Source organism: Meleagris gallopavo, chromosome 1 (assembly GCF_905368555.1).
Source record: "Meleagris gallopavo chromosome 1, MGAL_WU_HG_1.1, whole genome shotgun sequence".
In the NCBI taxonomy this organism is placed as follows: Eukaryota; Metazoa; Chordata; class Aves; order Galliformes; family Phasianidae; genus Meleagris; species Meleagris gallopavo.
In genome coordinates, this window is record NC_139404.1 from 108,788,246 (window position 1) to 108,814,392 (window position 26,147).

The following is a 26,147-nucleotide window of genomic DNA, read 5'->3' on the forward strand; positions in this document are numbered from 1 at the left end:
CATTTTGCTGAATCCTGTGTCAAGGAACTTGGTCTCTTCTCCACTTCTGCTGTTCTGCAGGGCTTTCACAGATGTTCAAAAAATATTTAAGTACTCTCATAGCACTGTGTTGATTTTCACTGTAAATAGCAACCTGAAGTCAGAGAAATACCTGAAATTAGGACAACTTCCTAGCTGTTCGTGATATATTTTTCACTGTGTAGTTAGTTTATGAGGACTATTTAAAACAGATTCCTCATTAGACAATATTTTTGCATATTAAATGTTTTATATGGCATTTCTGAAGCTACTATGGACAATAAGCATAATGGCTTTCCCATGAAAAAATATTTTGCTGATAAATGTACTAATGAAGGTGGTTTTGCTCCTTAATATTGCTTGTAATCGTCACATGCTATCCTAACTTTGACTTGTGTGTGTTATCTGTGAACACCAAAGAGCTCACACTACTAATCTTCCTCAACCTACTGTTGGCTTTGTTATGCCAAATTCTGGTTTCCATTGTATAGGTGGAAGTAACTTCTTTGATGCTAAATGGATCAAAAGTTGCTTAATCATCTCACTAACTTTTCCAAGAGATTTTACATAAAAATCCATACTTTTTCCAGAATTAGTTTCTAGAAATTACTTCAACACAAAGGGAAAGAGCACTGTGCCAGACTTTTTCACCAAGAAGCAGAATGGGCTGGACAGAAGAGAAAGTGGCATGCAAGGTGACCACCACCGCTCATGGTTAAAATCATAGAATCATCAGATAATCCAAGTTGGAAGGGACCCATAAGAATCACTGAGTCCAATTGCTTGCTCTACACAGCACCATCAAAAATTCAAATGATAGGTCTGGGAGCGCTGTCTAGATGCTCCTTGAACTCTGGTACTTGAGGCTGTGATTGCTGCCCTGGGCAACCTGTTCCATACCCACCAAATCCTGGTGCAGAACCCGTTCCAAATATACATGCTGGTCGTCTCAACATTGGGCACTTGGGCAGCAGCTGAAAGAAGGAGTTGGTCTATAGGAATGCCAGCACAGAAGAACATTTGCGTGGTCTGGTCTCAGGCAGGAGGTGGGCTAGGTAGGACATAGCGAAGTAGATTAGATCTGCAGACGTGAGAGGGTGTTTAATAGGTTCTAGTTCTAGAGAGAGATGATTTAGCACCACATAAAGCAAATGGATGGTTTGTTGAGGTGTATCAGTAGGAGTACTGAGTCACAGCTCATCATCTGGAAAACTAGAAAATGAGTGCTACAACAACCCAGCAGTTGCTGTGTATATTCTGGGAGCAAAGGGAAAGTGACAAGTAACACTTTTTGGAGCATATTATAAAAGAAGGGGGTTTTATCTGCTGGATTCCATCCTGTAAGTTTTCCTGTCAGATTTGAGAGAACAGTATTTCACTTGGCTTTCAATTTGCCTCTGAATTCTGGTAACAATGGCATTTATTCTTCCAAATCTGAGTTGCTGAAGAAAAAATGTCAGAGCTGTTTAGGAGGTGGCTGGGACAGAGGAGTGAAAAATAGTGAGTCAGTGCATGGATGAGTTGGGTTTCTGCATCTCACAAACTCAGGCAAACAAGTAGGATAAAACCTGATTAATTTTCACTGCGTAGTGACCAAACGTTTGCTTTCTCGATTTGAAAAATCAGAAAAAAACAGTGTTTCTCTTCTGGTGGGCTGGCTTTCAGACAAGCTTCATGTGAGACCCCACAGGATTGATGACTTCTCTTTCTAAAGAACCCATGCAGCAGACATGCTTCAGTGATAAAGACCAGAACTTTCTTATAGAATTCAATACATTCATAATAGTTATAGGAAAGACACCTGCAGACAGAGCAGAGTATTTATGGAGGGTTTAGTGGAAAATGGCGTGGTTCTTTCAGACCAGATCTACGTCAGCTCTGTCTCTGCTGCTGATGCAGTGTTTCAAGAGACACGGTGCAACAAGCCCATCCCTGAAGGCTCTGACAAACTTCATGTACATAACTACGGAATTTTAGAGTGCCACTTACTGGCCAGGAACTCTTCTAATCAAAACTTAGTTGCAGGGGGAAGAGTGGAAAACCTACCATTTTCAGTATATCTCAAGTATTATAATGTCAAGGAGTGGGAAGATAAACATCCAATCTAAAGTTAACATAGTCGTTATTACTTATTAGATGTTAAAAACTAGTGCTGTAGGTTTAACAGCAGTCTTTGCAAGCAAGGCTATGAACAACAAATCTTAAGTGCTCACATTGACTTATTGTAAGAGAATGCTGCCAGATGGGTACCTGATCCTTGTGGGTTCCTTCCAACTTGGGATATTCTACAATTCTGTGATTTCTGGAATAAAGGGCCAGGACCTTTAATTGGCTGGAGGATAGTCAAAGTGCTCTTCCTGAATGCATGTACCAATGGCTATCCTCATCTCCATGGGATTACTTATACCTTTTTAGCAGAAGATTTGTTTGATTTTAATCTTTCTTGCATCAAGCACATCTGCACAGCCAGAATACTGAGTAATGAGGTGAAATTAAATCTTTTAGTTTTGTTTTTGTTTTTGTTTTGTTTTGTTTTGTTTTGTTTTCCCCAAATAAGCACCTTTCTGTGTTGCTATTAGAAACATGTCTTCTGTTTGCTACTTTAACTACCTACGGACTTTTGGTTTATCACTCATTAAACATTCAGATGGTCTGGCACCTCATTTGTGAGACACGAGGAGAGGAACTGAAACCAGCCTTAATTCTGCAAAGGACCAGACAAAGGCAAGGTTTTATTTTTGTAGTTCAGTTCTTAATATCATCAGACTACAGCGTGATACCAGCATCTGTGAGAGATCTGCATAGCTTTTTGGTTTGCTTTGAAAAGTTTAGATTTTATGTAGAATCACAGAGTAGAATCATAGAACCGTATGAGTTGGAAGGGACCTTTAACGGCCATCTAGTCCAACCATGCAACGAACAGGGACACCTACATCTACATCAGGTTGCTCAGAGTCCCATCCAGCCTGATCTCGAGTGTCTCCAGGGATGGGGCATCCACCGTCTCCCTGGGCAATCTGTGCCAATGCCTCACCACTCCTTCCAAATATCCAATTTAAATCTCCTTTCTTCCAGTTTGAAACTATTTCCCCCTTGTCCTATCACAACAGACACCGCTAAAGAGCTTAGGAATAACATTTGAATTGAATGTAGAACTTTAGTGAAATGTTTGGGGAAGGTAAAGATGGTCCTAGCCACTGTAGATGCTACTGCTCTCAAAAGAATGAATGCAACAGATTTTTATATGACAAATTTGAAAATATGGGTCCATATGACTGCATCAAAGCACTGAGTTCCTCCCAGCACTCTTGAAAGTTGGCCGGACTGCCAGATCGCACTCATAATGTCAGTATCACAGTGAAAAAACATGTGATCAAGGAAAGATGCAAACCCAATCATTGAAATGCAGAGCTCGTTTCCAACATTCAAATACATCAGGCAAAAAACAGAGAATAAAGGAACAGTCAGCACAGGACAGGCTCTTCCCTTGGTGCCTGAGCCGTTACAGCACGCACAACCTGAACTGCTGCAGTTCTGCTTAGGATACGTCTTTTCAACACTTATGTCTGTGCGTGTACCTGCTGCTTTGGCACCGTGCGCTGGCTTCTGAGAGCCGACCTCCTCCAGCGAGGTCATCCCTCACCACCAGCTGCCGGAGAGCCGCCAAGAAACGGGCTTCCAGCATCTTCCCGAACACGCACAGGGCGATAGAAATGATGACACCTCCGGGGCTGGGGTGGGGGCTGCGCGCACAGGTGGGAGCGAAGCCGCCGCGCCTCCGGAGGCCGCCCCGCTGCCCCCCGCCCGGGGCCGCTGCGGAGCGGCTGTGGGCGGTGCGGAGGCGGGCGCTGCGTGGGCCGCGACGGCGGGGCGCGGACAGGTGGGCCGGCGGGGGGCGGGCCGCGGCCGTGTGTAGGCAGCGGAGCCGCTGCGGAGCGGCGGCGGCGGTGGCGTCGGGAGCCCCGGCCCCGCGATAAAAGGGAAGGGGCTGGGCGGCGGGCGGTGCGCGTTGCGGCACTGGGGGGGTGGGAGTGTGGCTGGGAAGGAGGGAGGGAGCGAAGGAGCCGCCTCCCGCAGGAATCCCGGGCGGGTGGCAGTAACAGTAGGAGCAGCCGCCGGGACGCGCGGCTCCCCCTGGCTGCACGGCGGCGGGAGGCGGGTGAGCATCGAGGAGCAGCCACCGCCTCATCCTGCGGCAGCGGCCGGTGCTGCCCGGAGAACGCAGGTGGGTGCCCGGCGGTCGGGCTGCGGGGTGCGGCGGGGGCCCGGGCCGGGGGAGGGAGGTTGTGGGGCGGTGCCCGGCGCGCACCTGAGAGGGCGGAGGGTGCGGGGGGAGCCGGAGGGTTACCTGGGACGAGGCTTTGGGGCACAGACAGGCGACGACGGTGCTTGACGTTATTGATTTTAAATCAACGTGTTTATTGAATTTTAGACGATTGACGAGCATCTCATCTTTAAAGATGCGCTTTTCGAGAGCGTTCTTGGAAAATCGCGTTTGATTTCAGTTTCTATTCCAGTCTGCGGCTTTCTGATGATGATTATTATTTTTTCTTTCTTCGGCTGACGTAGCGCCCTTGCGGGGCGCTCCCCGATGGGCGCAGGTCCGCGGGCGGCGGCACTCGCACACACGCGCGGCCGCGGGGAGGGGAGATAAGTTACTTTCTGTCTGTGAAAGACTTGGTAGCGTTTTCGCAACCAGAGCCTCGCTGGGCATTGCGCTCACCGTGGCTTCCAGAGAAAACGTATGAGCCATCCTTCGCTGGAACAACGGGGAGTACACGCAGACGTAAAGCTAGCGTTCCCCCGGAGCTTGCGTTCCGAAACTTCGGTATTCGGCGAAACCCCTGTTCTAAAAGCTTCGCTGTTTTCCAGGAAGAGTTTTTTTTATTTTATCGTATCTTCAGGAAATGGTTAACGTGGGAGTTCTGGGTACTGTGTATTTGGTTTGGGTGTCGGGGTGTAATTCGGCGGAATCCGTGGTGTGTTGCTCAAACTGCAGTGACCACAGAATGAATCGAGAGTCGTTCATCGCTTTAAGAAGTTGAAGATCGCTTCAACTCTGTGATATGTCCCTCTGAATATCGGCTTCTATTGTATGCATTCTTCACAAGCTATGTAGCTAAACCAAGCGTGAAGCTTACGTCTCTGTAAAACTGTGTTCGTTTTTTCAGATGGGAGAACAAATCAAATCAACTTTCATATTTATAGAGTAATTAAGTGCAAGTGTGTTTGTATTCCCACTTCAGAAATCCCACCTGCTCTATCAAGGTGTTTGAGTGTCCATGAGGCAACAAAGGATATATAAAAATCCGTACAGCTCTTAATTGTCTTGGAGAGTTGGAAATGTTTTGTTGGGTTAAATTAGGATTTTTCATCCTTTCTGAAACTGAGTAAAGAGAAAATTACAAATATTCAATTCCAGGATGTTAACTTTTTTTTTTTTTTGCCAAAGGGAATACTTTTAGGATGGTTGTGTCGGAAAGGCAACTGAGCTGAAATGTTGTGGTAGTAGGATTTGCAGCATTAAATACGGCTCATTTCTCTTGTATGACTACAGGTGGCAGTATAGAAGCCAAGAACAAAAATTGGCAGAAATTACATTCTGTGTACGAGAGAATGAAGAGTATACTCATGACTAAGCACAGGAACCTGGAAAACCACAGGTATGTGAAGTGATTCATACAACTGCCTACGGTGCCCCCAGTATTCCTGGCACAGTAGGTATTCTTGGATAATTATCTCTTACTGTGACTACATTAATTGATAAGGAAAATGCTGTGTCTGATTACTGAAATGAAAAAATGATGAAATACTTTGAATGCAGTATGCAATGAGAGGTGGGATTTTCAGACTTCTTATGGTGTATGTTAACTATGAAGAATCAGAGCATAGTTAAGTTGCGTGAAGATTGAGTTAATTTCCTTCTAAATACCTGGATTTTATACTGATAAAGTTGAGTGCAGTTACATCCCTGAATATGCTTGAAATGGAGAAATGTCAAATATTATACGTATGGAAACCTTCGTGTAGAATCTTTTTATGAACAATGAATAGAAAGCACGAGGAGAATGAGAGTTGTAAATAAAGATGTCATTTCAAATACTCATCTGGGTGTGATGCTTTATAGTGCTCACTTCTTTTGGGGGGAGGTGGGAGGGAAAGGTGGTATGTAAGAGCCCATGATTAGCTCTCATGCTTCTAAGAAAAGAGAAGTACCAGGCTACCTGACTAAATAATCTCTCATTAATTAGGAATATTAGAGTTCAGCGAAGCTCTTCTTGTACACTTATGTCATTGTGGACAGCCGTTAGAAATTAGTCCATGGGTCTGCATTCCAGGATTCCTGGGAAGCCATGAGGATGGGGTGAACTCAGAGCTGGAGGGGTTTTTGGAACTTGTGAATGAGAATTTATCCTGGTAAGAAGTGATCAAATGCTACCACCACTGTGTTTATAAATATGTTTGGCTCTTCTTTTTTTTTTTTTTTTAATGCTTTAGGAAGGCATTTTGTCTAAACCTTTAAATTGCTTTTGAGAGAACATGGTGTTCCCACAAGTTCACAGATGACCAAGTCACCTTGTACAAAGTGAGAACACATTTGCAGACAGTTTATTTCACTGACCGTCTCGTTACTGCTCATCACTCACTTCTGTATGTTGACCTGCTTAGGCATAGCTGGGGAGGAGGAAGTATGCAGCACTAAGACCTGTACGGCCATGTAGTTTTCATTGTTATCACTTATTAAGCAAAACAGCTAAGCAGTTCATCCAACTTAAACGTGGCTATTCACAAAGATTTTGAAGTTTTTTTTTCTGATACAGTACAAGTCAGTATATGCTTATGGCTTTGTTAAACAGTGCTGAGCTCATTAGTTTGTGCCAACGTGTTGAGAACAGAAAATGAAACTGTTACGAGTACAAAATTTTAATGTAGTCTCCCATTACATCAAGTGTTTGCTAAAATATTAAATAAAACTGTTAACTAAGCAACGTGCTGCTCAAGAGTTCAATCTACAGACGCTTCTCTGAGCTAATTAGGAAGTATTGACATCAATGAATGAAACTACTTGTTAAAGTGCCTTCCAAAGTGTATAACAGTTATGTGTTCATAAGATGATTCATAGCATTCAGCAAGTTGTGATGAGTTTCCCTGCCATTACTGGAGATTATGAAGTATCTACTGTATTTGCACTGCATTTTTTTTTTTAAATTAGCTTTAATGGTGAAAAAGGGAATTTTCTGTCAACTGAAAGATCAGGCCTATTTTATGAATTCATTAATTACTTTTCTCTTTACTGTATGGTGCAATCTATCATTAACAATAAAATGAAATGTTTAATCGTCTTGTCTATAAATACAGTGGTGTGTGTGTGTATAAAACTGACGTTCTTAAATTGTGTGCATCATGTCAAGTTTGCTATATTCTATTAGTTTTATAGAAAGAAGAGTTTTCAATAGTAAAACTGAATTTGCAATCTAAAATAGCAGAACCAGCATAGAATTCTGTCTGACTATATGCAGGATATATTTGTAGGTGCTGCTCTTCTTCAGGGTACTGCAGATGTTGCATCTTAGAAAACATCATAGAAAACTGTCCTGTGATTGTTTTGAACTGATCATGCATTTTTGTTGCTTCAAAACTATGCAGGCCCCTCAAAGCAATCAGTCATTTCACACTAAAACAACAATGGGTATAATCTGTTACACTACAAAGTATGATTGCTTGACTCGTAGCAAAAATTTTTGTTAACATTGGATTATGTCTGAGGCCACTTAGTTTAGGCACTTTGGCTACTCAGTCTAATGGGACTGATACCAGTTCTTCAGTTAGAAAAGGGTGGCATTTTACTAATCTTGGTGTTAATACAGCTGTTAAACCAAAGATATAGCTACAGCACTGGAAGATACTCATTGTAAACAATTATAACTGAGGGAGGCTCTTGTGAAAGTCACAACATGCTAAGTACATGTATACAGTAAGTATCCTTAGCTAGCAAATGTGTACAATAAAGCTCTGGGGTTGTAGTCCTTCAGCCATCCCTAGATTGGGTGCCTCTGGGCTAATTATACAAGTGTATCCTAATGCAAAAGGAAACCAAAATTTTAATTAAGAAATGATCCTGAAATTACATTCTGTAGATGAGATCTTTCTCTTAGGTGATGGCCAACTTTCCTTATTTTCTAGGAATACCCCTTCCATGGTGTTGCTCTTCAGTGACAGGAGTGGATCTCCTGTTGTGGTAAGAAGGTGTAGTTAAGTGGAGTGTAAGTGGATTTATGATGCTGAAAGGGAGCACATCATAACCTTCCAACTGCATGTCAAACTGACTGACATCAAAAGAAGACTAGACTATCTCAGTACCTTATATGAGGATGGAAAGTGCATATGGGTCAAGAAGATGCAGCCTCTAGGGCTGGAAGTCCTTAACACTGCAACACGTTGGACAGAAGTTGACAAAAATGATGTAGGAAACAGTGTAGAACTGCTTGAACAAAATTCAATTCTCTTTAGAGAAAAGCCTGGAAGGATGGACAATCAGATTAAAGTAGAAGAGTTGCTATGCAGCACCTAGAAATCTAGAACCAGGTATTTAGTCTGTCCATTTTATTTTTTTGAAGTTATTGATGGTATAGATGTACCAGAGATAAGCTAGCAGAATGCACATTAAGATGTCTGAAAAAGTCTGGTAAGAGGACAGGGCAAAGGAATAAGATGCTTGCAGCCAGTCTGGGAATTAAAGCTATTGATCAGAGATCCAGAACAAGTAAATATCTTTTAACAACTTTTTTTCTGATGCTATAAAAAATTACAAAAAAAAGTTAGCTTGGATAAGCAGCAGGATAGAGTAGACTGTAAGAAATATATATCCTTCAAAAACTTCTGTTGTCTGGTCACTTCTGCTTCCCAAAAGAAAAGTAATAAATGTGAAACTTGGGTGAATTCAGAACAAAATACACAGTAAAAACAGTGAAAGTCTGAGTGATTTATAAAACATCAAGAAGCTTGTCAGAAGTCATATTTAAAAACATCAGAAAGGGAAGAGGCATTTTGGGCCAATAGATGACTGAGATTTGTAATGCTCAAAGAAGATTGCACAGCACCAGAGTTATTGATGTGAGTTGTTCATGTTTGCTGTACCGGGGCACTGAATTCACCAAAGAGCTGTAGATCTCCCAGTGTAAAATGCTGAACTAGTAGCTATGGTGTTTAGTCTTGCAGTATTACTTTGTACTAGTGAAGTTGAGGTCAGCAAATGTGATGTCATTTTTTAAGAAGGCTACCAGCAAGCTTATCGGAAAGAACAGGACAAGTATGACATTTGTACCATCCAGTTTGCTAGTGATTGTAACAGAGAAGAGAAGTAATGGATCTGCGGGCAAATTTGCTCAATCAGGAAAGAGTCAGCACTGTCTTTGTAGAGCTGCCTCATCAGTCTGGGTTCTCTGAAGACACTGATGTCGTGAGTAGGTGTAAGATCTAGCTGATGCAGTAAGCTTGGGTTTCCAAAAATTTTTTTTTTTTTGAGAAAGACTCACCTACGGTGCTTAGCAAAATGAAACTGCTATGACATAAGAGGAAAGTCCTCTCCTAGACTTACAACTGGTTGAAAAATAGACTAGGAATAAATGATATGTTTTTATAGCCAGGACAGCAAAAATAAAAATCAATTATGAAGAACTAAGGAGGGATCTTGTGATACTTGGTAACTAGGGATGAAGCAGTAGATGGAGCTGATACTGATAGGATGAAGTAATGCAAAGGACAACAATCCTACTATTATCTACTAAAGGAAGAGATTTAGTAGAGAGCTTGCCTCAGTAAATCCAAGCACCAGTTAATTATTCAGAACTGTTACTAAGGAAGAATAGCAGAGTAACAGAACAGAAAACTGCTCTGCGAGTTTGTAAACTCCATGCTTTATTTTGACCTCTGCATGCGGTTCTAATTCCTGTATTTAAAGGAAGGGGAGGAAAAAAGGGGCTTGGTAGTAGAAGTAGAAATGGGTGGCACAATGATAAAGAGCGATTAAATAGCTTAGTAATATTCAGCTTGACAAAGAAGCAGCTGAAGGTGAAAATGATAAAAATCTATATAGGAGCGTAATGGAAAAGATGAGTAGGGTATGCTCAGTGACCATCTCCTGTAGTACGAGACCCAAAAGGGATAAAATAAAATTATCAGGTGGCAGATTCAGAACAAAATTAGAGGTTGCGTTTTTCTTGCACTGAGTGGTTTAACTGTGAACTGCTAGAAATTCAGCTGAGTTTGGGCATCAGTACAAAAGCACCATCTCATGCTTAAAAGAATAAGCCACAGTTTCTTGAAAGCAGGGAGGATTGTGAGGTGCTTTCCTGTTTCAACGCATTTCCTGGACCTCTGTTCCCAATCTCTGTGAAAGATGCATATATGGGATAGGTGTATCTTTGGTTTGACTGAATATGGCTAATAGCAGTCCCTTGAAGAAACACTGACTATATGCCTCTCCTCATACGCTGAGGACGTTTTCTTTATTTTATTAGGCCTAATAACTTCTTAACTGCTTTTCTTTTAAGACTACTGGTCCTCATTGTACCAAATTGGTACTTTGAGTTTAGTGCCCATACGATAGACGTGATACCTCTTTATTCTGAGGTGCCAATATTCAGTGCTTGCCTAAATTTATTGGATGCTTATTGAAGTTTATTTTCAGATCAACTGAATTAAAAACCTAAGTGCAAAAAATTAAGTTGGAAGAATTGGAAGCAGGTTTACCCACATAATAAAATGCTTATCTATGTATTAAAAGGAAAAATACATTTTTTGAATCATAAATATAGAATCATAGAATCCTTAGAGTTGGAAGGGATCTCTTTAGGCCATCTAGTCCAATTCCCCTGCAATGTACAGAGAAACCTCAGCTAGATCAGATTGCCTAGGGCTTTATTCAGCCTCACCTTGGAAGTCTCTAGGGGCAGGGGTAAATACAGAAGATAAATTCCCGTTTCCTATTAATAGGATGAGATTGCATCTAGGTTTTTGTCTTATCCAAACGTTTAAGGGCTAAAGGTACATTACAGTGAATAAGAACTTGGAGAAAATAGGTTAAGAACAAAGGGTAACTTGACTGTTAAGTGTTAAAATTGCATTTAAATATTAAAAGAATGTAGAAGTTACAGAGGAATTATTGAGTCATACAACTCAAATGACAAATGGAACTAGGGGGAAAAAAATAACATGATGAGTCTGGGAAGAAAAGTCTCCCAGTGCTGTGTCCTACAAGCATATGTCAGTACAACCAGCAGAGTACTGCAAGCCGCAAGGAATTAGGGAATAAGTGTTGCAGTATATACAAAAGCTGACTTTAGCTGAGGAAAGTTAGTTGTCTTGGGTTCTGTGGGCAGTTGCAGCAAATCAGCATCTTCAGTGAGTGATACGGGGCACCCAAAGCCAGTTTCTACTCTTTATTATCCTCTAGAGGTGCCTTTTCCTGTCCACACAGGCCACAGATTGACAAGGGAGACACAGACTGCTGGCCCCACTGAGTTACAAGTTTCCCTTTCTATACGACCATTCTGTGTGCTAGCGTGAGACCTGATTTTTCTAGATGTTTTAGTAGGTAATTTTTCTTTTCCAGTCATACTAGAATAAAAATAGATAAGAAGACAATAGTAGCTAAGCCCATTTTTAAAGTGTTAGTGAAGAAAAGGTTATTTCAGACTTTGTAAAATTCAGATTGTCCTGCAGTTTTCTATACTTGCATGACAGAGTTGACCATGTTAAAAATAAGAATAAACAACTTAAAAAAAAGTAAAATCGGGATTTTTCTGAACCAAAAAGATTAAATCCCACAGAAAGATTATATGAAGTTTTTTAAATTACTAATGCTGGGTAATAGAGCATGTTTGGAGGGATGCATATCCAAACACCCTAACGCACTCTTGTTTCTCACCAGTGGAAGGAGAATCAGTTTTCTCAGGATCTCTTTGAGCACTAGTTAGAGGTTTTCTATCTATTTAACAGTAAACAGCATACTTCAAACTGTCTTTTTTTTTTTTTTTTTAGTTTATTTTGATTTCCTATAGTGGAATATGATGCAAAACAAAATTTAAGAAAAAAAATCTCAGTTCTGCCTCTGTTGACTTATGCGATAAAGTAATGTATGCTGAACCAGTGGCAGTCTGACATTAAAAGAGAATTTATACATCACTAAGACCAGACATCCTAAAACAGATTTTTATTAGTGCTGTACTCTGGGAGTTAGACTTCCAAATAATTTAAAACTGTACTTTAAAATGTAATCCATGGTCTTAAACAGAAAAGAGATCACACCAGCCAAGCACACCTCTCAAGTAGTATTTATCCCAGTGTTATCTGAGGAAACGGATGCTTCTGTGCATCTTTTATTAGATGAAATCAGCTCTTTGGAAGCTGCTTCAGTTGGATTTTTCTGATGCAAAGTCCTCTGAGAAGACTGAGAGTGCTGCATTGTTCAGTATGGCGAAACATCTGCATATGCACTAAACCTTTTTTATTTTCTTTTAAATGTTAACTGGGCTTGATGTCTGTCTTCTTTTTTTCTTCCTTCTCCTTTTTTGTTTTGGGGACAGTGCATGGCTCTGCAGTTATACTCCAATGCTTTGCAAATAGTTGATTGTATTTGTTAGTTTTCATCTGGATGGTTCTTGCTGTTCCTGATAGTAGAAGTGTTTGTGCACTCTATAATAATAATAATTCTGAAGTCAAAATGTAAGTCACATGCTGTCCTTGACTCAGATTTCAGTTATACAAAGACTGTGTTGCTCACAAATGAAGCTGTAAACTCTTAGGAAACCATAGATAAAATGGAAGCCAGAGCCCAGAGCAAAACTAAACAACTGCTTATCAGGTCTCTGCTGAACCCAGTGGCTGGGGATAGACATACTTCTGACATCATCTCCTGCAGCCTTGTGTCTTTCTGGTTCCTGAAATGCAAGTCTGCAAGTTTAAGGGGATGAAATTGTTGCAGACCACTTTTTGTCCTTTTAGATGTGTCTTCTTTTATATTTTAGTTTCTCTGCTTTTTCTCCCAGTCCTACTTTGCAGTTTTACTGTTAATCATCATCCAAATGCCTAGATATTATACTTTATTGTTTATGTTGACTTACCTCATTATTTCTGAAACTTCTAAATATCATGTCCCTCTTTCCTTCTCTCCACACACAGGTGAATTATGATTCCAATGAATATTTAGTAGTGTATGAAAGATATAGGTATAACATTAACTCAAATCTGGCCTCTTTAGAAAGTTTAAATATGTTTTTATTTCACATGTTCAGTGAGAAAAAGTTGGGCTAACTAAATTGGTAGTATGCTGCATCAGTTTTCTGGTGAGAAATGCCTTATGAGGGTTGTTTGGCTCAACATATTTTACCTCGCAAAATAAATGAGCATAGGATTGATAACAGAGATCAAGCCAGTACTGGCAACTTCTTTACCAATGTCATCTCAGTTACTTTCTGATGTGGGCATTTGCATACTGAATTAGGAATTTGTAAAGGTGAAAGTGCTTGTAGTGCGGTTAAGATGCTTTTGAACAGGATTGTTCTGTTGAATGCTTCCTGATCTCTCAGACTATAGCATAAGTATCTTACAAATTACTTTGCACTCTTGGTTTAATACAAAATGACTCTGTGAACAGACTGCTGGAAAAATGTGCCGGCAAAAGAACCTTCTGATTTTTCTGTGTTAGTGATGTAGCCAAGAGGTCAGTCATGGCTACACTTGCTCTCACTTTTCTGTGATCCAGTTCTTTGCTGTACAGCTTCTGTTGAGTGTATGAAAGACAAGGTTGTTGACCCCACAGATCGTAACTAGAAGATCAGGTTGCTGTAGGTAGAGATGTTGGCTTATTTTGTGACTGCGCTGCTCGCAAGAGGTTGTTCTATCAGAGAAGCAGCTGAATTACCTCCCTGTTTTTTCCTTCAGACCACTTGAGGAGAGTTTATCTCATCTGTGGGAAGAATAAACACAGGTACAATTCACCGAACCATTTAAGTTGGAAAAGATGTTCACCAACCTGACCTACAGAGTCCTACCACTAAACCGTATCTCTTAGTGCCATACCTACACATCTCTTAAATATCTTCCAGGATGGGGACTCTACCTCTTCCCTGGGCAGCGCACTCCAACGCTTACCCACCTCTCTAGATTAGATAGTAGGAGGAAATTTTTTACTCAGAAGATGGTGAGGTGCTGGAACAAATTGCCTAGAGAAGGTCTGGATGCCCCATCCCTGGAGGTCTTCAAGACTAGTTTGGATGGGGCACTGGGCAGCCTGAACTGATTGATCACAGCATGGGAGATAGGTCTAGGTGATGTCCTTTATGGTCCTTTCCAATTCAAGCCAGTCTTATGTTTCCCTACATGAGGAAATTCTTCCTGATATCCAGTCTAAACTTCCCCTGGCACATCTTGGGCATGTCTCCTTGTGACTTATCACTTGTCACCAGAGAAAATAGACCTCCATCCTCCTTGCTGCAACCAGAAATGGTTTTGGGTTCTGGATGACAGGCGAGAGTAAAGCCCTGGACTATAGTATAGGGTCAAAGCTATGATGAGATTTAAGGTTGGTGTCTGCACTTAAACCTAGATTGTTTCCAGCTTTACATGGACATTTTAGATCGTTCTTCTGGTGCCTAGCTCTTCTCATTACTTAGATAAGGAAAGAATCTATCAACTCTGACTCTAGCTTCCATTGGTTGGGGACCAATTGCCATCAATTAGTGACAGTAGTGTATGTCTTTTAGTGGAGACTTTTATTTCATCCAGTGTTGGGACCAATGCCAGTAAGGTGGGCTGTCAAGGAAATGCAGTATTCAGGGACAGCAATTGTGTGCTGGGGCGGTATGTTTTCTCATCCTGTTTCATCAGAGATATAGTTCCTAACTTTAACTTCAAAAGACTGTCAGTAATCCATAGCTATGTCCAGCTATACTGTGAGATCTGCTGAACATTGTCCATGTGATCTTGTACAAATCCTTGTCTGTTTCTGACACAATTGCAGGAGTATTTTTCAAATTTTTTTTTTTTTTTTTTTTTTTTTTTTTTTACATCAGAGATTATGGCTGCTGAGGATGTAGAGACCAAAAGCAGAGCTGTAACCTCCCTTTTTATTTGAATCTGGTCTGTATGTGAACATTACAAAAAGAAAAATTGCTAGCTAGATGTAATTTTGTGAATTCAAAGTAGTTCTTTGAATTTCTGGGCAGTTGAGAAGAGATCTCATCTCATTGGTATAAAATCAGAGGTGTTTTTTGGAACTCTTCCAAATGTCACATTTTAGCTACGTATTTAGACTCCAGCATGTAAAAATTTGTGAATTCCATCATAGAGGTATTCAGTTCTCACATAAAGTTACATGGGACGTCACGATTAACATGAAAGAAGATATGTAAATAAGACTCTTTAGGGTTTGAAATCCTGATGGTTTCTGTAAAGAGTTCTGTTTCATTTACTCTATCATGTTTTGTTTCCAGAGGTCTTAAACTTGTTAAATCAGGACCAGTTTCTTTTGGATGAAAACCATGCCTCTGTTATTGATTCTTCTATTTAAAATTCTAACTTTTAAGTTTGAGCTTCAGCACTGTTCTATGGAGCCAAAAAATAATGTTATGAATTTCTTGCAGAATGATCTTGTGAACCTTTCACAGTGTTTTTCAGTGAAAAGGGGCACTTTTTTTATTTTTTTTTATTTTTATTTGAACCATCTCCTTTTTACTTTTTTCCACTGTTGTTTGGTTTCATTGCAGGCAAACCCTGAAAAACTTCAACCTGAAAAAGGATTGCTTTGCATTTATAGAACTAGGGCATGGAGGAGAGTGGTAGAGGTACTTGCTAAGAAATTAGAAACATTTAGTAGATAGCAGTCATTCCAAGAAGTCCACTGTTAGGTCTTTGATTCAGCAAATCATAGAAAGCTCATATGAATTTGAAGCCAAATGGACTACTTACTTACTTGCTTAAATATTTTACCGAGCTATTCATGAACTATGACTGGATCAGTAATTACTTTGATTTCATTTTAATGATTGAAGTTAGAGAAGAAGCTGCGTCCCACAGAAATTCCCTTTTATTTCTCATTAATTATGTAATATCTTGGAATATAGTGAAGAGCTGATCAAGCCTGTGGATGATACAAAGCTGTGAAGCTGAAAAATTCTTAGGGAGTTAGAATTAAGTCAAACTTAGCTGTGAGGCTTTGAGGGGTGGTATGGTATAAATAATGAAGTTTAAGACAGAAAAAGCATGTAGCCATTATCAAATGCACAAATATTAGGTATCTTGATGGTTGCTGGTACTTGGGCAAAAATGTTGATGATAGCATTAGAGGTTAAGTGGTAGGTATGGTTCTCTTTACCTCCTCACATTTCATGTTCATTAAGTACTTCATGGTTTCTGCAGTCTGAGATTGTGGCACAAATTTATCAAAAGGCCTAGGGAATACAATCAAAAAGGGGAAGATGGACCAGGCAAGGTACGATGACCAAATACTTGTAGAATGTTGCGTTTAAAGTTTGGTGAAATGAGTCTTCATACATTATTCCAGTTTTTCATTTGAAATCTGTTAGCTGCTCTCCTGGTTGTTGTTTTTTTTTCCTGTTACTCCACAGTGGTCTGTCAAAATATGTCCATCTAATTGTCCATATTTGAACTAGGGATATTTTATTCAGAAAATGCTATGGATTTTAACCCCTTAAGTTTGTTTGGTTTGGTTTAATACAGAACTGATAGCCAGTTTCATCTCTTAGACTGAATATTTTTTAAGTAGAACAGGACTTTCCTTGGGTGATGGTTCTGTCTCTTCTTGGTTATGTGATGAATAAAATGTTGCTGTGTTGGCGCTGAAGTTTGTAGGTACTTCTGTTGCCTACTCTAGTCAAATGTCCTTTTATCTTTTCTATTGCCAGCATGTATTATTCCAAGACTATTATGAGGAAGCTTCTCTTCTTTATTTCAATGAATTAATTTCTCCTCTCCTCTCCTCTCCTCTCCTCTCCTCTCCTCTCCTCTCCTCTCCTCTCCTCTCCTCTCCTCTCCTCTCCTCTCCTCTCCTCTCCTCTCCTCTCCTCTCCTCTCCTCTCCTCTCCTCTCCTCTCCTCTCCTCTCCTCTCCTCTCCTCTCCTCTCCTCTCCTCTCCTCTCCTCTCCTCTCCTCTCCTCTCCTCTCCTCTCCTCTCCTCTCCTCTCCTCTCCTCTCCTCTCCTCTCCTCCAACGTTCAGTCTTTCTTAAGGTGGTTTTACTGAAGTGTTCATTATTATCCTCCTCTAAAAAATTGATTCCACTAACACAAGTCTAGTAGGAACACTGTGTTTCCTCTCTGGCTAATGGAAAATTATGGGGGTTTCTAGGGCAATTCTGAGTTTCCAAGTTAGGCTTTTTTTTTTTGAATTGCACTCCAGAGAAAGTCACAGCTTCTGCAGATGATGCCAGTCAATTAATCCTATGTATTGTTTCCACATTCCTGTAAATGAGGAGCACAGGCAGCTTTCTAGTTCTTACAGCTGCAGCAAAACTGGTTTTTATGGCCACTGGTGAAGACGTAGATCTCCCTGCCCATGGAAGTTAGATGTATCAGGAGAGGAGAAATAAAATGAATGCTTGAGAATTATGATTTTTTATTGGTTTGTAGAGTGCATGTATTTATGTTGGCTTGAACTGTGTATAATTGATACAAAATACAGGCTACAAACTTGAGTTGTGTTTCAGTTTGTAGTCACTGCTGGAAACTGAAGAACCCCATGCGTTTAGCAGAAGTTTTCTCAGTGTGACTGTCATATTTGCTCTGTAAGTAGGTGGTAGCTGATGTCATAGGCTTCGTAATGTAGAAATTACCTTTTATCATAGTGCTGAAAAATCCACCCTGCTTTGACGTGTGAAAAACTGTATTTCTGTCTAACCTGAATTCAGCAGTCTCCTGAAGCAGGTACAGGGCTAAAATGTGTGGTACTGTTGCAAACCTGTTGCTAGTGAACTCATTTTAACGTGGTTCCATTCTCATTGTATATCCCCATCCTCATTCTTGCTCTGGAAAAAGTTGAGAATGCTACTGAAATAGTGCTACCATCGAGATCTCGGAGACCATCTTACTCATCCCTTCATGTTTGCATACTGGCTGCTTACAGCTACTACTGAATCAGTGGTTTGATGATATTAAGGTTATATACAATCTTTCACAATGCGTAGATTCTGAGAATTTTAGTATAAGTTAGTATCTCTGCTTTGAAACTGCGTATTGTAGAATAAGAAATACTGAACAATGCATGAAGCATTTGCGGTGTGCTCTTCTGCGTTCTCTTGGTTCGCTAATTCAGAAAGATTACCTCAAATCTGTATGGCTGGTTTTTTTAAAGCTCAACTGCAGGATCACATTTGTAACGCTTCTCATGTTATTTAAACCCCATTTAATTCCCACAGAAACCCAAATGATAGTTTGATTAACTTCATAGCATTTTTCAGTTTTCAGTCTGAGTGGGTTTAATATTTGCACTTCGCAGCTTTGGTATTCTTTTACATACTTTTTTTTTTCTACATTTCTATGTATGTTTTCATTTTTTGTTTTGTTTTTTCATTTTTTCCACATACAATGGGAGAGGACTGAGGGTGGTGGAAGTACTTGCAGAGGAGTATTATTTTGTGAGGCTGAGAATTAAATTGTTTATTTAATGTTAATAATTTGCTTAATACTACACCCAAAGTCTTGGTAAAGAAAAAAGACTTGGGGAATTCCTTTAAAAAGTGATACAAGCATAGGAAAGAATGTTAACAGACAGTGATTAATTACTTCACTGCAAGAGGGGAGCTTTTTGTATCTCTTTTTGGTTTGAAATGAGTTGCCATATATTGAGAAGGCAGAGACTGGCAAAAGACTTTCCTGTCTTACTAAGTTGTGAGATCAGGAAATAACTAAATTTACCACAGGGAGTTTACCTAACTAACCACAACCTTTTACTAATATGTTCATTTTGTCCTCACATACAAATTTTGAAATAAAAATGCCAGTACTCGTGTGTCACTGATGGGAAGTAAAAGGCAATATTTTGGTCATAATTGGTAGGAGGTGAGACTGATGTTCACATGAATTTTCCCCAATTACAGAATGAGCACAAAATATTTCATAGAAAATTAAATTATTTCTAAGAAATTTTAACATCATAACCTGGCATTTGGAAATGCTTGTGCTTTCCCAGTCTTAATGTTTTGTCTTGAAAAGTGGCTTCTTTTTAATAGGGAATACATTAGTTGTTTTAAATGTTAAATAATTTTTTTTTATTTCAGGCTTCAGCTAAAAACCTAAGACAGCCCTCAATCTTATTTTCAAGGTCAGAAATATTTTTATGCTCTTTTAAAACCCATCAGCATACCACAGGACACAAAATTTGCTCTGTGATGATTCTGTGTGGTCAATATCTTAGAAAAAATGAAGATGATGACAGAGAATCATTTGGTACTGTGCTTAAGCAGTTGCTTGTCCTTATTGATCATTTATGCAGATTTAACTCCTAAAGTCTCACTTGAAGAGACTTGGTCTTTATCCCTTAAATCACATAAGCTTGCATATATCTTCTCCAATTTTTGTAGCATCTTCTGGACTCAGTTCCACTGCCTGTTTCATAGCATTGGCCTCAGTATAAATTGTAAAATCAAGACTGGCAAGTTTATTTCTGTTGGCTGTCTTTGTTTGCCGTAACATTGCAAAGCACAATTGTGAATTAATTTTTTCAGTGACCTTTATGAGGCTAATTGTGATCCAGATGGCAGTCCTAGGCTTCCAACATGCGCTGACTTTCTGTGTTCTTAGGGAAGTGTGACCTTACATTCACGTTATTTTTTGCCTTTACTGTTTGTTTTTTGTTTATACAATCAAGAATTTGGGGGAATACCTGCCTTGATTGGAGATATTCTCTTATAGAGAGTATCTGAGCTTTAGATATGATTATGCTGAATTAGTGTTAAGAATAAGAGAACAGGCCTACATTGTATGTTCTTTAATTCCTTGATTTCATAATTGTGTAAAAATGAGTTTGTCTACATGGATGCTTGCTTACGTTCGACATTACACTTTGCAGTTAAATCAATGAGCTGTACTTTCCATTTATATGGGGAAAAAACTAGAAAAAGTTTACTTTTTTTTTTCCCACAAACTCTAGAAACTCTTGGGAACTTGGGAACACCGCTGTTCCCAGTTTGCCCCTTTGCAGTCAACTACTTTCTTTCCATTAAGTTAGATTTGTTTTATTCTTAAGCTAAAAGGTACCTATATAGACTACTGTCACTTTCTTGTGTGACCTTCATCCCCTACATTCACTTGTCTGGGGTGCCTTAGGGCTAAGATGTGGGAACTAGCCTGGCTGGGTGACTACTAAGCCAGGTTCATCTGGAGGAGATGAAGGGATGAGAGTTGCCCTGCTTGGCATCTAGGCTCCATTTTGCCTGTTGGCTTATAATAATTGGTCTTCTGAGTGTGAGTGGGGAGATAAAATTTCCTGACTCTTTGCCCATTTGATGTTTCGTACCTTCTTTTCACATCCAGTATATAACTTATGTTCGGGGATGATTTCTTATGAAGTAACACCATAGTGTGTGGCATCTCGTATTAAACCAAGTTTCATAGGTTATGCTCTGTGCTTATAGAACCACTTTACTGAGCCTTTCAACTGCTGAGTTCTGCTTACGGGTCAAATGACTCTCTTCCAGTGTTCTGGATTATTGAAATGACTTTAGAAATGCAATGTCAGTTTAAATTAATTATTATTATTTATTATTATATTATTATTATTTAAATTCATCTTTTCTGCAGGTCCTTCATCTTTCTTGAACTTCTCATATCTTTCTGAAGCCTTTGTCTGGTAGCCTGTAATTAAGCCTAGGCAGGCTAAACCCAGGCCTCTTAAAGCTCTTTCTCTAGCATAAGTAGTCCTGTATGTCCCACTGTCTCTGTGTCATGGATGATGTCAATGGCAATGGTAGGTAAATAAGTACTGGAAAACCTTAACTGTGCAATGTTCTAGAAGTCCTAGAAGAGCTGCCGCGCAAATCTGGGAGGAGAGCAGACAGCTTTTCTTCCCATACTTTGTAAGATGAAATGTTGCCCTCTGAGGTGTACAGCCTCCATGTACTAATAGAGGGTGACATTTTTGGGATATTACAGGGCAAACGTGAGGTGAGGCATCATGATGTTTGGGAGTGCCACATCGCTACAACTATTTTGAGTGTGGGGTGGAGTTTTGAGAGGCTGGCAGAGTTGTTGGTGCTCCTCAACTACACCAGTTTGTTAGGTGCTCATGAACACCAGTTCTTAAGAAAGTGTTGAATGCTGGAGAATCAAGTCATGGTGGGAATAGCGGGACCGTATTATCTGTCCTTCTAGAATATCAAATTTCTTGCCCTAGAAAACCACTTTCTTGTTGACAGGGGAGTTGAAAACTGCACACATGCTTCATTTGTGCTTTATCTCGTCTCTTTGGGAGAGGGAGCAGAGATGCAAAGCAAAAGAATGGTCTTGTCATGGGGAACCAGGAAGAGGCAAAGACAAATGAACAGCAGTGTCCATTGTGCAGAGTGTATTCAGACAAGATGGCATGGAACGACACTGAACAAGGTACAAGACCTTACAGTTTGGTATTATTTGGAATTGCAGTAATGCTGCCATCGTAGAGTGGATATTCTTGTGCTGTATAGTTTATTGTTGTATATGCAGAAGGCCCAGTCTTATGCAGTTGCATTTCTTTGCAAAGGCTTCATAGATTGCCCAGCTGTAGATACACTTAGTTTCTAGAGAAGGTAGTGGGAAAGGATGATGACAAACCTTGGAGCATATAGAACAACTGCTGTGGTGTTAAATCAGCTTATTAAAAAAAAAAAAAAAAAAAAAAAAATGCATGCTGCGATTGAGTTATGCTACCTTGAGTTTTTGAGACTTGAGTGTGCAGCATACTAAAAGTCGAAACTAAGAATAGAGTGGGAGTATGGAATCTCAGGTATTATTGTGACTGAGGTGAGGTCTATATACAAGAGTATTCAGACCCCTGAAAGCAGAAAAACAGAAGAGAATAAAGGGTGCTCCAGGTAAAATTCTGTAGAATTTATGTGTTTAAAAGCAGTAAAAATTTTGATATTTTCGTGGGAAAAAAAAAGTCTCTTTCAGAGCCATGTGTTTAAATTCATAAAAATGGGGATCACAATATTGTATATATTGTGAAAAATAGGGTAGGAATGTAGATTAAGACTGCTATTCCAAAATTGTTGTTTTCTTTTTTGTGTTCCTGCTACGTGCTAAAAATATGTTCAGTATCATAACATCTGCATTGTTATGAAAAAAATGGCATGTCTTTTTTTTTGTTTTCAGCTGTGTTGTTCTCACATTACGTTTTGTTCCATGCTCTCTCTTCATTCAGAACGTGAAGTCGTTTTCTTTTTGTTCATTTGTAGACGTAATCAACTTAACCCCAAAATTGCACTATGCACCACTTGGAAGAGGTTGTTTCTTTTGTTCTTCCTCAAAAAAAAAAAACACATTGTATGTTCTGAATATGGAGTTACTTGCTTGTGGAATTGTCTCCTGATTGTCAGAGAGGGGCAGTAGGTAAAGTAAGGGAGCTACGCCTATCCCATTAAAAAAAAAAAAACAACAAAACTGCATAAGATTGAAGAAAGCATACTTAGCATACTATTGTGTGTTAGTGCATTTAATCATCAATGCACCAGTATATCCCACTGACTTCAGTTGGAGCATTAGAAGCATGGGTAAGGCCATGCCCTTGGCAGGCTTCTGAGCACCATGCAGCAGAAGGTGAGTGAGTGAAGATGGGCTGTAGTTCTGATGCATGTGTCACATAGAAGGAAGCAAAAAAGGCAAGAAATAGGGTCAGACTTCCTGTAACCACAAGAAAGGGAAAAGTTAAGATGGATTGGCAGCAAGGCCAAGATGATTGGTGAGGGGTCAAGTAGGTGAGAGACAGTTTGGGGACCTGTTGGATATTGCTGCTTTCCAATACACTGACTGTAACATCAGATTCCTTGATTCCTCTTTCTCACCTAGTTGGTGCACTGGAAAAGATCTACCTCACAAACTGTAGTTACTCGATTGTCTCAAGAATCAGAGCTGAATGCTAATGCTCTGACTCTGTCTCTCAGCTGTGCAGTTGTCAATAGGTTGCCACAAAAAGAAATTTGACTGCCTTGTTTGATTATTTTCTTTCCTTGAAAACTGAAGAAATTCTGCAGGTACAGAATGCACTTCAAAAAAAATGTTAAGGGGGCAGAACCAGGCAACCAGCACTGAGAAATGCTAAAGTTGAGATTGCAGCTCTGCTTTCTTGGAAGTATGTGTTAGTGCAAAATCTTCTATTAAATGGTAAGTTTTGTTGTTTTCCCAGAATAAACATGCATGTGGTAAAATGATGGTGTTTATGGTATGAGTAGGAGATATGTAGGAGATGAGATTATCACAGATACTCCTGTGCTGGTTTGCTTGGACAAAACTGTCAAAGTCATATAGCTGTCCTAGGCAACCCTCTTCTCTCAGAGGTTCCTGCTGGCTGCCTCCATCTGCAGCTCCCTTCCTCTGGGCAGTGTCAACAACAGCCTCTGGGCCTTAAGTATGTTTGGTGCCATCCCTTAAAAAACTACTGGAGATAGGGATTTCCCTAATTTATACCCTTTTTGTGAGCTAGCAGCATGGCGATGGTTCCTGGCTTTATACAAGCTTCCTACGTGTTTTAGAGGAGGTGCTGGGCTATGTGGACAGCCTTCATTTATCTAACGGTGCATGTACTGTTCTTGGGAACACCTCATCTCTGAATTTCTTCTTGTCACAAGAGTGGGAAGGTGTGAATGACATAGGGCATTGGACAAGGACAAAGGAGGGTCTCATGGCTAAGACATCAGGTGGCACAAAAGAGAATTGAGTTCTGTCACTGCTGCCTGCGCCACAGTTTTCTTTTATGAAGCTATTATTTCTGTGGCCAACTGCTAAAGTGCTGGTTTATGACTTATTTTTCAGATTTCCAAATCAACTCCAGCAGTCACATGGTCCTTCAAAGCTGGTTTTAGATGATGAGCAGTAAGAAATTCAGTGTCAGTCACAACCTTTACTAAACAGTAATAGGCAGTGAAACTGAACTATTGAATAGATGACATGAGAGTGGAAAAATTAGACAGCTTGATGTCTGAAATGGTTCAGTGTTTGAATTGCTTCCCTCCATTCCCCCCTCTTCCCCCTTCCCTCCCCCCAAAAAATATGTGTATATTCTTCAAAGAGCAATGTGCTTAAATAGAAGTGTTTGTAACAAAAAAGACAATAGATATGTCAGTTAATCTATAGTTCTTTTCTATATTAAGTTACTACTAAATGGTAGTAAAGGCTCAATTTAGCTGAGCACTTAGTAAGGCATCTAGCTGCATATTTGAATTGAGGCCAGGATTGATAAATTTGGATACTGTGTGATAATAGAGTCTAACATGAACGTTGAATCCACAGTGGTTAATGTGTATGTCCCAAACATGACTGTGTCTTGCTTCTACTGAGATTTGTTTTTTGATTCTTTCAAAACTAATTTATTTGTGATACTGGGTAAGAGACAGTTTACACATTCCCTGAAAAAAAAAAAAAGGGGGGAGGGGAGGGAGATACAAAGGATTTATTTATTTTTAAAAGAATGAATTTATAAGCAAAGGATATTCTCTAATTTCCCCAAATACCTGAGATATGTCACAGGACTCAAGTTTGTTTTTGTTCCTTTGACACTTTTTTGTTCAGTGGTTATTAGATCATTGGCATGCAAGATCCAGTTGCAGCAGACTTGAGAGAGTCTTCTGAGACCTCAGAAACCTGCAAAGGAAAGAATTCCTTTGATTAGACTAGCACCAAAACAATACTCATTTTTAACTTATGGGGAAACATTGAAATTGTGTCTGAAGTGTCACTGTAATGAGGTCTTTACCTCGTTATAAAAAGGGAAGACTACTTGGCAGTTTCAAAACAAAACACAGAGATTTTAAAGATAAGATGTTCATGACTTCCAAAATACAGTAAATCTCAGGGCAGTTATCCACAACAAAGAGGGGATAAACTTGAAAATTCACTAAAGCAAAAACATGAATAAAAGACAAGAAATGGAAGCAATGCACGGAATAAAAAGTGTAACTAAGGACCTATCTGTAGAACAGGCACAAGATGTACATGAAATAATAACAAAAAATTTTTGAAATTTCACTAAATATGTGTGAGCCTGAGCTATCCTAAAGAGGAACAAAGTAATAAGATACATTGCTTTCTCTTAACTTTCCAGTAGAAAAATATTGACTTCCTTTTTTTATTTTGCCATTGAATTCGTGTGAAGGTTTTAAAGTTATTTCATTTTGGCTTGGCTAAAGCATGTTTTCCTTAGATTATGGACTAAATTATAATTTCAAAAGTTAAAATTAATCTCAGTGGCCTCATTCCCTCTATGTCTCTTGTATAAATCAAATGAAGACTCAGCAGAATGCTGTGCCTTTCTACATGGCGATGGTGACTTCTAGAATACAGTGTCTCTAGGATATTAGAAAACAGCCAAAGTGTGTTCATTCAAAACAAAATAGCTTTTATAGCAAGGAAGAATATATTTGGTTATTTCAGTATAAAACATAAATGGGCTTCTTAATAGACTGACAAAGTCAGTGCTTTCAGAAAGTTCTTGGTGAGCTACAGTTGAGTTTTGTTCTGTATTCTCATAAAACTTAGCAAAGAAAGTAGTACTTGGTTTTCATGGTACTTACGAATGATATGAAAAATACAGTTGGAATTATAATTTTGTAAATATATTACCATTGGTTTGGGGAAAAAAAAGAAATGAATTCGTTTGCATTTTGTTTATGATTTGTGATTTTCAGCTGAAAGATTCTTCGTGAAAATCCTTCCATAAATTGAGCATAATTGTTGATAAATTACAAAATAGTATTTTACTGTACAGTGATAGAGCACTTTTCTACTCTGATAGAAAAACCTAGATTTTGAGGCTTTCTGGAGACAAAATTACCACTTCTTTTCTGTGTTCCTGCTGTTCATTTGGTGATCATGGCTAAATCACAGGAAACAGTAGCTTCAAATTTTCCTCTTTTCTTTAAAATGA

General features: G+C 39.5%; 1 protein-coding gene across 1 annotated transcript in view; it reads left to right on the plus strand.

The window, feature by feature from the left end:
- Positions 1–1,860: 1,860 nt before the first annotated feature.
- Positions 1,861–26,147, plus strand: part of LOC146545560 (uncharacterized) — a 138,471-nt gene continuing 114,184 nt past the window's right edge. Inside the window, exons 1-5 of the mRNA XM_085222968.1 lie at positions 1,861–1,973; positions 3,774–4,243; positions 5,576–5,681; positions 6,357–6,435; positions 8,203–8,257. Of these exons, the coding sequence (XP_085079094.1) occupies positions 1,861–1,973; positions 3,774–4,243; positions 5,576–5,681; positions 6,357–6,375 (708 nt within the window). The 3' untranslated portion in view covers positions 6,376–6,435; positions 8,203–8,257. The remainder of the gene's footprint in view (positions 1,974–3,773; positions 4,244–5,575; positions 5,682–6,356; positions 6,436–8,202; positions 8,258–26,147) is intronic.